The 12,417-nt window shown below is 40.0% G+C and overlaps 1 protein-coding gene across 6 annotated transcripts in view; it reads left to right on the plus strand.

Moving 5' to 3' along the window:
• Positions 1-12,417, plus strand: part of PDE8B (phosphodiesterase 8B) — a 330,903-nt gene that overhangs the window by 294,935 nt on the left and 23,551 nt on the right. For all 6 annotated transcript variants that reach the window (XM_031666255.1, XM_031666254.1, XM_031666256.1 and 3 more), the window contains one exon: positions 7,995-8,037. In XM_031666255.1, coding sequence (XP_031522115.1) covers positions 7,995-8,037 — 43 coding nt within the window. The remainder of the gene's footprint in view (positions 1-7,994; positions 8,038-12,417) is intronic.

The raw sequence follows: 12,417 nt of genomic DNA on the forward strand, positions 1-12,417 counted from the left end.
TGCAGACCTACCCCGCAAAGTCTGAGGAAGCTGAGAGGCCAAAGAGACTGACAACTCTAGTTTCTTAGAAAGGAACATTAATACGAACTTAAGAACAGAAGCCCTGTCTGTGTCTCTGGCAGCAGTGAGACAAGATGGTGAATCCCTGCACCATTACCCCCAGACCCAGGGCTTATATGCCATGCAGAAAGGGTGATTCAGAGGGATGTGTAGGACAATTGAAGTATGATAACATCACGGTTGTTTGACCTAATGGTCGTGTTTACAGTATGTATGTGCTTTTACCCAAGGAACAATAGATAATTTGGGAATCTTGGAGGCCTTCTCAGAACTGGGGTTAATCAGAAGACAACATGGCAGAATAGCATCCAAGATGGAGTTGCTTTGGCCTCCACACTCCAGCCTCCCAAAGCCAGCTCTTACAATCTCATGCACTCTTCCTCTTCTGTGATGGTCTCTTAGCCTGTAGGGAGGGTGGCTGTAGCTTTAGTAGCAGTACCTTGGCAATGGAAAACAGGTCAGTCCCAATGGAATACCAAATGAGGGAGGTTCACAGTCTGTTGGATCATCTCTAGTCTTAGGAATACCATGACTTCAGTTTTCTCAGAAGTAGTAAGACAATGAGAGATACTTAACATTAATAATTTGAATAGTAGAAATGTAATGACAATTGAAAGAGAATTCGTGTGCCAGAACAACAACAACAAAGCCTGTTAGCCAACTAAAAGCATCATGAAGAAAATTAAAACTTAGTTCTTCTTTAGAGACTTGTTGTAGCCAGGAAATAATTCAGGTTTAGCCCAAATTGTAGGCAAATAATAAAAACTCAAGAAGAGTATTTCAGGACCAGGTACGGTGGCTCATGCCTGTAATCCCAGCACTTTGGAGGCTGAGGAGAGCAGATTGCTTTAGCTCAGGGGTTGGAGACCAGCTTGAACAACATGGGAAAACCCTGTCTCTACTAAAAATACAAAAATTAGCTGGGTGTGGTGGCGCATGCCTGTAATCCCAGCTACTTGGGAGGCTGAGACCCGCGAATAGTTTGGATCTGGGAGGCAGAAGCTGCAGTGAGCCAAGTTTTTGCACCACTGCACTCCAGCCTGGACAACAGAATGAGACGGTCTCAAAAAAAAAAAAAAAAAAAAGAAAGAAAAAAGAAAAAGAAAAGAAAAATAGTGGTTAGGACTAGAATCGAAGTTTTTCTCTCTCCAGTTTCCCCATTTCTACCAAGGATAAATTATAGTACCTTGTTATTTCAGGAATAATGAAAAATAAAAAATAAAAAAATTCTAGGACCAATTTATTTGCTTTATTTGCAAAATAAATGTTAGTCTCACTGTACTTGGCCTAATTATTTGCCTGAAGTGTAGCAAGAATAGTTATTGGTCATATAGGCTTCTTTTCAGTTGGCTTTGCTGGAACTTTATAAGGAATTTTGGATTTGACATTTTAAAAGCCTTGAGACTAAGGATTCCCCGTTAGACTATGCTTGTAATACCTATACATAGGTACTATACCTGTACAAATTCCTCTCTTCTTTAGTTCCCAAAATATCTTGGTTCCTGGGCCTGTCAGAAAGTGGTATTATTTACTTACCACAGGCCAGGAACCTTGTAAGGGAACCATTTAGATAACATACCAAGTTAGTCCTTCCAAAGGACTTTTTATCGGCTCTGTAAAGTCAGTGTCAATTCCTCAAAGCAGTCTAGTTATATCTGAAACTACGTGATTCTAGTCAAAGCCTTGGTGAAATAAGCAGTGTTTCCAGTTGTGTCCTGTTACAAAACAAAACAGATTCTTACTAAATTTATGCAAATAACTACATTGCCATAAAATAAGAATACTCATGAAGTTTCCAAATTCTGGAGAACTCAGGTAGAGGGAAGAAGTAAATTTTGCTCACAAAAGTATCCTTTACAATCAGAGTAGCAGTCTTCCAAACAGGATGTTGCCCGTTCATCATGGAACGGTCACCCATAAACCAACCAGCTCTTAGTCAGATGAGGGCGCTGTTTGTCGGGCACCGTAGAATCCAGCAGCTCCTCACACAGTTTCAGAGTCAGTCCTAGGGAAAAAAGAGGCTCTCTGCTCGTGAGTATCTCCTCCTTGTACTCTCCAGGTAGCAAGATCCTATATAAACCATTTCCATTTTATCGTGGGACTCTTTTTGGGCACTGTAATCCCCATCAGAGTGTTTCTCTGGGATTACCCCCATACGCCCTAGTAAATGATTCACTAAGGGCTGTCGAGTGAAGAATTTATCCCTGCAAGCACTCTGGCAGGCTACATTCTGTGGGCTCACACAGTCTTATTCCCATTTAGCATGTCCAATTAATATTGCTCAAAGGGCAGATTTGCATGCCTTCTCTTCTGTAGTACTAGGTGGGAGAAATGTTTCAGCAGTCAGATGTAATATCCACTTTCATAAAACATTTAGGGAAAGGAGATTATAACCACTTTACATAAAGCCTATTTAAACATTTCAACTTTCATAATTCTATCAACCCTTACATTTTTATGTTCTGGTTCCAGGAACTTCTCTTTTGACCTAGACCATTTTACCGTCTTGTCAAAAAGGCTGTGGGTTTGCAGCAGGGGATTGAGCCAAGGGACCTGGGCACTTTGGTCAGTGTGTCTTGATTAATTACCTCAACATTGCCCCAGGCAATTGTTGATCATCTTTCTCATTTTAATCTTTACCTTTTGATTTTTCAAAAAAGTATTGTCCAATCTAGGGTAAATACAGAAAACTGGTTTGGGTTCCTGTAATGTTGGGAGAAAAGCAGGGGCTTATTATGGTCCATCCAGCTTTTGGTTGTGTTATATTAAGAAGTTTGTTTGAACCTATCAATTTCAATTAATTCAATTTCCCTTTTTTTTTTTTTTAAGAGACGGAGTCTCACCCTGTTGCCCAGGCTAGAGTGCAGTGGCGCCATCTAGGCTCACTGCAAGTTCCGCCTCCTGGGTCGATGCCATTCTCCTGCTTCAGCCTCCCAAGTAGCTGGGACTACAGGCACCCGCCACCACACCTGGCTAATTTTTGTATTTTTAGTAGAGACGGGGTTTCATTGTGTTAGCCAGGATGGTCTCCATCTCCTGACTTTGTGATCCACCTGCCTCGGCCTCCCAAAGTGCTGGGATTATAGGTGTGAGCCACCGTGCCCAGCCAATTCAATTTCTTAATAACCAAGATTTCCACCCTGCTGGGACAAATTCCATGACTCCCCTTTCTTTTCTTCTCTTAGTTTCACCCCTATCAATTTTTTTTTAATTTACCCTTTTTTAGTAACTTTAAAAATTTTCACCTCCCTAGGATAAGTCCTTTGACTCTCCTGTTTGCCATTCCCCATGCTCTTGTAATTAGCCTAATGTTTTTATTAGCATCTGTAAGAACCATGAGGGGAAGTTGAAACAGCAAATTTGAGGCTTCCTGAACTTTTAATTTTGCATCAGTAATGAAGTGCGCATACAAAAGTCCCTTCCACCCCCGCACCCCCTCACCAGACACACACGCTTAACCACAGCATTTACCATGACCTGGGTAGTGGGCACATTGATGGAGTGAATATCCCTGTCATAAAGCCAGTCCCACATGGCTTATAGACAAAGCATATCAGCTGCTTCATCTGGGGTACTCCACGTAGCATTGAGGCTGACCCCATTCTCAGGGTAAACAGATCTTACAGAGGCTTTTATCCAGTCCACCAGGCTGGCTGTTCCCTCAGGAATAATCTCCCATGTGTCTGGATCACATATAGCCATCTGTGATTGTTCAGTAGTGAGCTGGGGATCCTGCATCAACCCAAACACATTTTTCTACTCTGCAGCATGTAAAACCAAAGACACTGCTCAAATTAGTTACTCTCACAATTCAACAAAAGGTTTACCCAGGGAGCTGATGATACCTATCTACAAAAGTGAACAATTCCTTCACACAGTACCCTCTGGTTTCAGCGGTTACTTGGTTTTGCCCTTCCCCCACATTGACTACCTTCTTGGTAACCACAGGTCTCAGAGGTACTTTCTGTTGCCCTGTCATTATTTTCCCCTTGTAGATAGCTTTGAGGCTAGTGATCTGAGCTCAGACGGACCCACATTTGAGCTTGGTCTAGCCTCAAGGCCCAATCTGGCACTCTTATTTTAGCTTTTATAGAAAATAAACAAGGGACTGAATATTTCACTTTTCCTTATTGGTTTGCATTTATTTATGTATCCAGTGAATCAACTCCTTAGGAGTTGGCTCTGAGTTCCACTGGTAACTCTTACCTTTTAGTAACTGAGCACAGCACAGCTACAGCTCCATGCCATAGGTGAGCACGCAGCCGCCCAGGAATCAATCAAAAGTTCCTCATTCTCTATCCTTTTATCCTTTCCCTTTCTATCCATCTAGTTTTATCTGTATCATTTTTCATTCATTTTAAAACAACCTTTAAATAGCCTCTAAACTATGTAGTTACTCTTCCTTCATGCAAAAACTTCATCTTGTTTTTAATAAACTTCTTTACCAAAACACATCTTTCTTTGTTCACTTTGATATAGAATTGTTTCTCGTATATCTAGTAGTTTTAATTACATATATTAACTACTGCTTTAACTCTTAGTAACCCTAATTTCCATGTAAAAACCTAGGATTACTTAATTTAATATAACAGACTTTAAGATTTCAAATTACTGAAAAGAACTTTGAAACTAGTTTTACTTGAAAGATTACTAAAGTTAGGTGAACTAAAAGGTATGTGAGTCGGTTTCTATATTTCTGATAATAACTTTTTTGTTTGTTTGTTTTTTTGAGACAGAGTCTTGCTCTGTTACCCAGGCTGGAGTGCAGTGGCACGATCTCGGCTCACTGTAACCTCCGCCTCCTGTGTTCAAGCAATTCTCCTGTCTCAGCCTCCTGAGTAGCTGGGACTACAGGCGCACACCACCCTGCATGGCTAATTTTTGTATTTTTAGTTGAGATGGGGTTTCACCATATTGGTTAGGCTGATCTCAAACTCCTGACCTCAGGTGATCCACCTGCCTCGGCCTCCCAAAGTGCTGGGATTACAGGCATGAGCCACTGTGCTCAGCCAGAACTTACTTTTTCTTTAAGCCAAATTAGAGCTCTGTCATATATTTTGGTAATGATCTGTCACATACACAACACACTAAATATATATAGACATACACACAAACAGAAGCAGATCTTATAGATTTACAAGATTCTTCATTTGCCAGTTCTCAAATAGCTCTCTCCCACCTTTACACAACCCACCCAAAGACATGACTCAGATGAAACAAGGTAGAGAAGATTTACATCTCAAAGGCACAGAACTTAGACCTAAATAGCATTATCTGAAAAACAACATTGCCAGGAAAAGTGTCTTCTCTTCAACTTAGCTTGTTTCTTATATTACTGACTTCAGGGTGCCAATATATTCTTATATTACTGGCTTTAAAGTAATATTCTTCCAGGGCCAAGAAAGCATGGAAGTTTTGGGGCCTAAATCACACTTTTTTTATCCAAACATGCCAAGAAACGAGTAGCCCTTGGAGTAATAACCACTTGCTGTAAACAACTGCTGTCAGCCACCTCTAACCATATAGCTGTTGCCCATGACTGCTAGCTATTACAGACAAGGTCAACAACTCTCACAGTACAAAGTAATCTCTGTACCTCACCCCCCACCTCCCCACACACTAACCAGAGATCAGATAACACAATGCAAAAGAGTGCAGTTTTAGACCTGAGTAGAATCTGTCTGCTTACTACTCTTGGGTTTCATAAGGAAAAAGATTCTTCCCCAAAAGAGGCATCTTTGATGCCGTCTGTTTTCCCCAAGGGATCCCAGGCTGTTGGAAATTCCTTTTTTTAGATCCCTCGTGTGGCAAGAGGAAGGAGGAACAGACAGAAGTAAATAGAGAAACAGAATTCGGTAGACTCAGAAGTTTTACAGAGTGCACAGGCCTTAATACATATGTATACATATGCAGCCCAAATTTCAGTTTTAACTAAGTTTACTTTTGACTGTAGGGCCCTTTAAAAAAAAACTTTTTCCTAATTATAATTCCTACTGAAGCTGTTTTACTTTTTTTTTTTTTTTTTTTTTTTGACACGGAGTCTCGCTCTGTTGCCCAAGCTGGAGTGCGATGGCACAATCTCCGCTCACTGCAACCTCTGCCTCCCAGGTTCAAGCGATTCTCCTGCCTCAGCCTCCTGAGTAGCTGGGACTACAGGTGCCCTCCATCACACCCAGCTAATACTGTATTTTTAGTAGAGAGGGGGTTTCACCATGTTGGCTAGGCTGGTCTCGAACTCCTGACCTGGAGTGATCCACCTGCCTCAGCCTCCCAAAGTGCTGGGATTACAGGAGTGAGCCACTGCGCCTGGCCGGCCGTTTTACTTTTGCGTCTGCTGCCAGCTGGCTCCCGCTGAGAGGCAGCCATTTAACCGCATTGGCTGCCCGCCGCCCTTCCAGACCACAGTGTGATGGATGGCGCTCAGTTAAACCCACTGGCATTTGGGGTCATCCCCACACTCACAGGGTAGTCCACAATCATCTGAAATGTGAGCCACAGCATTCCACATAAAAGTTGGATGCCCACCACAAGATTTCCTCCATTTCTTGGTCTCTCAGCTCCTGGCCTGGCTTACGACACATGTCAGGGTGGGCAGGCCTGTGCACACCTACCCCAAAGTCCGAGGAAGCTGAGAGGCCAAAGAAAGAGGCTGATGAATCCCATTCCTCGGAAAGAAACATCTAATAGGAACTTATGAACAGAAGCCACGTCTGTGCATTGGGTGGTGGCAAGACAAGATAATGGATCCCTGTTCCATTACCCACAGAGCCAGCACTTACATACCGGAGGAAAGGAGTGTGTAGGACACTTATAGGGAAAGCCAAGAATGCTACGCGAATCTGCCTAAGGGCAGGATTTATGGTCAAGGTTGTTCTGATGTAAGGGCAGGATTTACGGTAAGTACATGCTCTTCTTACACAAGGAAGAGTAGATAAAATAGTAATCTTGGAGGCCATCCCGGAACTGGGGTTAATCAGAAGTCAACGTGGCGGATTAGCATCCAACATGGAGTTGCTTTGGTCTCCACAGACAGGATTTCTGGCTATTACAGTTGATGTTGCTAAGCCGTATTAATCTGCTTCTGCAGACGTCCTACATGCTCATCTGTCTTATTTTTCAAGTTAACCTACCCCGTTCATTGAGTGGCTACAAAGATGTAATGGTCTGAGCACTTGAAAGTAGGTGGATTTAGCAGTGAAGCAGCATGATTATGTTTGATAGAACTAAATGTGCCCCATTAACAGTGTTGGGGTCAGTTATAAAACAAGAAATGCAGGATCCCAAAGGAAGCACACTTATTATTTCTAGTGTTAATGACTTCATTTTGTCATTTGACAGACATTTATTGAGCATTAGTACAAAATCATTAACAACAAAAAAAATTGGTAATGAGAAAGAACTAGGTGCAAAACTGCATCTAAAGTTCAGATCTCATCCTGAGAAAACATTTTATAAATTGACTGTCTATAATTGAGCATTTGAAGAGCTTTGCAGGAAATGTTTTTAACTCCTAGACTTAAATTCAGATTCCTTCTGGAGCACAGAAAAATTTTATAACATATCTGAAACAAACAGGTTATATGTTAGCCTTATAAAAAACCAAAATTTAATTGTATGTTTTATCTTTCTGCATTTCTGTAGGCTGTCAAAATAAGACAGTAGCTGACTGGAAAAGTAGATGTCCTGTGTAGAGAGTAGATGCCTTGGGTACCTTCCTGCTCTCAGGCTCAACCGTTCTATAAGTGTCTGACAGTAACAGAGCCTTTGGAGTAGTACCACTCGGTGTATGTCTTTCATCTGTTCATATTATATGTGCAGCTTCTTGCTTTCTTCAAGTCTTCAGAGCTTTTTAACTAAATTGTTTGATGAGAAATATAGCAAATGGCATATTTAAAATCTTTCTCTTGTTTTACCAAACTTTTGAACGACTTTAGATTCACAAGATTCATCGTGATTCAGGAGACAATTCTCAGACAGGTGAGAATACTTCAATTGAACTCTAACATACTTAGGAAGCAGTTATGGGTTCAAATGTATAAATTTCTCTGAAGAAGTCTAAGTTGACATCTGCCACCCCAGAATGTGGAGTGCCAAAATCCACGTGCTCATATCACAAGGTTGGCAAGCCAGAAGAAAAGCAGAAATCCCTTAAAATTTCCTTGAATCTTCCTTTATGGCAACCTTATCTACTGATTGCCCTCCCCATCTTGTTTTTCTTTTCTTGGCTAGATACCATGTAGGACACATAAACCCAAGAGAGTGGGCCAAAAGTCTAGGGGAGACACTGGTTGAATATGACACAGGTGACAATATGGTGGTTGCTCAACCATGTGCAGTCTCCCTTTTCTTTGCAGTAATTGGTGACTTTATAGTTGGAAAATGTCACTAGGTCCTGGCCTGGGAGGCAGAAGCTCCAAGTTCCTATTCAGTTTCCTACTCTCTCATTTCGTATGCTGGGCAAGACTCTGCTTGGTTCTTGGCTTCCTCCTTAAAAAGAGGAGCTGGACCTGATGGCTTCTACAAGTGGAAAGATCTGGAATTCTCTGATCGTTAGAGGAAAAAAAAAAATCAGTCTGCTACCAAGAATTTAAGATTTTTGTTCCTGCAAGAATTACAACATTCTTTGCCCTGTTGATGGCTTTCCTAGCCACTAATGCGTAACGCCAGACCCTAGGCTAAGTGTTTTAGTCTCTCTTCTTGATGAGGTGGATCACATCTAGCATACTTAGAAAGATTTCATGTGTTCTTTCTAAGTTTCAATTTTTGTCATTGTAAAATGAATTAATAAAAGCCCATCTCATTGTTAATGAGGATTAAAGAAGGAAATGTATAATGCTTAGCAGTAACTGGCATTTAACTGGTACCTTCCTTCCCCCTTTCTGAAACCTTTCTAGACATGACCAGTCTGGAAGAACATAATGACACTTCACACACCGGTGCATTTTCTCTCTCTCCCTCACTCACACACATACATTTTAGTTAATTTCTTGTAACACTCGAGCGGGGGTATTATTTTAACTAACTTGGGAGCTTCTGGGTGCCAGAAACTGTTCTAAGCATTTTCGTGTTCTTTTCAGTACCCAGCATTGCCTTGTACATAATAGACCCTCTGCAAATACCCAGCAAACATTGGTAAATTGAAACCATTCCATCTTGGAAGTACAGTTTCCACCATTTATTCTCTCTTTGATCTTGGGCTACCTACAAAATCTCTCCATGCTTAAATTTCTTATCAGTAAAATGGGGATAGCCCTATGTAGTTTTGAGAATTGTCGTAATTATTGGATGAGATAATTATTTAAAGTACATAGCACAATGCCTGGCACAAAGTAGGCACTCAGTAAGTGGAGGTGTTTTTTGTTTTTTGTTTTTCAATTGGTAGCACAGTATTCCTTTTTGCCACAGAGTACAGCTATTTAAATGTCCTTTATCCTTTCTCTGGCTTAAGTTTCTAATTCATATAAATATCTGTTGAAAAAATGACCAATGAATTCTTTAATTATGTGGCCTTACTTTAACCTTTATTGAAGAATAATTTCTCCAAACTTTTAATCACTTCTATTGCTATAGACTCTCTTAATTTTAACTGAGATAAAATCAGGAAGAATAAACATCATCCATCTTTGAATAATTTCTAATGAACGACTTAGAATTCAACCAGCCAGCCTGGGCCATAGCCTTGAAACTAACCTCTCTACTTTTAGTTTTGTTTAGAAACTACATTTTGAGGAATTTTTGGTTTTTGAATCTTGAATTTCATCTTAAATCTTTAAGTTAGACTTAATTTATTACTTGGTAAACAAATAAATGCTAGGACTGTACATAATTATGAAGTCCCTGAATAGGCTAAACCAAGTGTCTCACAAGTGAGCAGTATTAGTTTCTCAGGGTTTCAGAAATGCCATGATCCCAACAATATCATTTAAAGTACTATTGTTTATAGATAATTGTAAAAATGTATATATTAAAACTTATATGCAAGGATAGGTAAATTACTAAGGTAGAATTTGGAAGATAAAAATTAGGAAAAGAGATAGCATAGGTATTTTAAGTTGGATTATTTAAGGTAAGGCGCTATAGCTATGGTGTTCAGATTAACTTTATAATAGTTCCACCTTCACTTCATGTTGTATAAAAATAATTCAGTTTTAATTTTTGATTTAATAATTTTTTTAGTTGAATCAGGTTTTTAGGACACCAAAATAAATGGTTAACAAGGTGATCTAGAAGAGTGTCTAAGACATTATAAAGTGAAAACAGTAAGTAGTGGAACAATGTAACATGATCACATGTCTAAAGACATATATGCAAATGAACAGATGTAATTAATAGCCCCCAAGTACTATATGCTCACTATGTGGCAGACACTGTTCTAAATGCTAGGCATATATTAACTCACTTATTTCTCAAAACAACCTATAAATGAGATGCTATCATTACCCCCACTTTATAGACGTGGATAATGAGACCCAGAGAAGTAACATTCCCAAGATTACATAGCTACTGAGTGGCACAGTAGAAATCTGAATCTTGGCAATTTGGCTCTGGAGCTGGTTTCCTTAACTACTAGGCTTCTTGCACCTCGTGACACTAGGCAATTCTTAAAGAAGAATTATTGCATCTTTTTTTTCTTCTTGGAATCGGATCATTTTATTGGCATCTGAGAAGTGCATTCTTCCTGCTGAAATTTGCATGTCTGCCTCCTCTCCTAGCCTAGCGAGGAGTAATCCTGTGTTATGGTTAAATTTCTCTACTCGCTTATGAGTTACTCTCACAAGAAGCAAATGCGCTGAAAATGTGTGTTTCTGAAGCCAACACTGCTGCCTTGTCATTTTTTATATCTCGGCGCTCACTGGTGGCATATGCTTTTTGTTAGTTTTTACATTAACATGACCGTGCATTTTCAGTGTTAAATTCAAGTCTGCAAAGACTTAGGCCAAAATTATTTAAATGTTTGCCTGCCCCCACCGCCCTGGAAGATAGGGACAAGGGTGAGAGTTGAGTTGTTGAAATTTTGGGGAAATCTGAAACTGTTTTCTTCCTTTCCTGTGATCAGCAGTATGCATCATTTGATGAAATCCATCCTTAAAGAGAATCTAGAAGACCATCTAGAAGTCTGACTTTTCAGAGGTGCCCAAATTGGTCTGAATTAATTTCTTAATTTAAATCTCTATAGGTTTCATTAGTATTATATTTCCTCAAATATCCCCATTTAACAGCCTTCCCTATCCAGTTGAATATATTGTCTTTCAAGTAAAGATTTAAAGTACTATTATTTATAATTTTAAAAATATATATTGAAACTTATATGCAATGATAGGAAAATTACTAAGGTGGAATTTGGAAGATAAAAATTAGGAAAGGAGATAGTATAATAAATATTTTAAGTTAGATTATTTACGATAAGGCGCTATAGCTATGGTGTTCAGATTATAATAGTTGCACCTTTACTAGTTCAATAGTTCCCTCGAGAATGTCCCTCAAGTTTTAATGTTTATTTTCTTAAATTGTTTGTTTGTTTGTTTGTTTTGAGACAGAGTTTCACTCTTGTTGCCCAGGCTGGAGTGCAATGGCACAATCTTGGCTCACTGCAACCTCCGCCTCCCAGGTTCAAGCGTTTCTCCTGCCTCAGCCTCCCAAGTAACTGGGATTACAGGCATGCACCACCACGCCTGGCTAATTTTTGTTTGTTTTTTTGAGACAGTCTCGCTCTGTCGCCCAGGCTGGAGTGCAGTGGCATGATCTTGGCTCATTGCATGCAACCCCTCCGCCTCCTGGGTTCAAGCAAGTCTCCTGCCTCAGCCCCCTGAGTAGCTGGGATTACAGGCATGCTCAACCATGCCTGGCTAATTTTTGTATTTTTAGTAGAGATGGGGTTTCACCATGTTGGTCAGGCTGGTCTCCTGAACTCCTGACCTTGTGATCTGCCCGCCTCAGCCTCCCAGAGTGCTGGGATTATAGGCGTGAGCCACTGTGCTCAGCCTAATTTTATGTATTTTTTTTTTTTTTTAGTAGAGACAGGGTTTCTCCATGTTGGTCAGGCTGGTCTCAACCTCAGGTGATCTGCCCGCCCGCCTTGGTCTCCCAAAGTGCTGGGATTACAGGCATGAGCCACCACACCCAGCCTAATGTTTATTTTCAAAATTACATTCATGGAACTAAATAACCCTTGATACTAAGCTATATTACTATGATGTAACATGGCACCATTTAAAAAAACCATCATTTAACTAATATGACTATAATTTTTGTGTCTTTCATGATTTGAAAAGAAAGTGGTTGATTATTTCTTAAAATTATTTTATAGTGCTTAAAAAGTAACCTTGTTTTCTTTAGAGAATAAAGAAAAAACATATT

The sequence above is a fragment of the Papio anubis genome, chromosome 5 (assembly GCF_008728515.1).
Source record: "Papio anubis isolate 15944 chromosome 5, Panubis1.0, whole genome shotgun sequence".
Taxonomy (NCBI): Eukaryota; Metazoa; Chordata; class Mammalia; order Primates; family Cercopithecidae; genus Papio; species Papio anubis.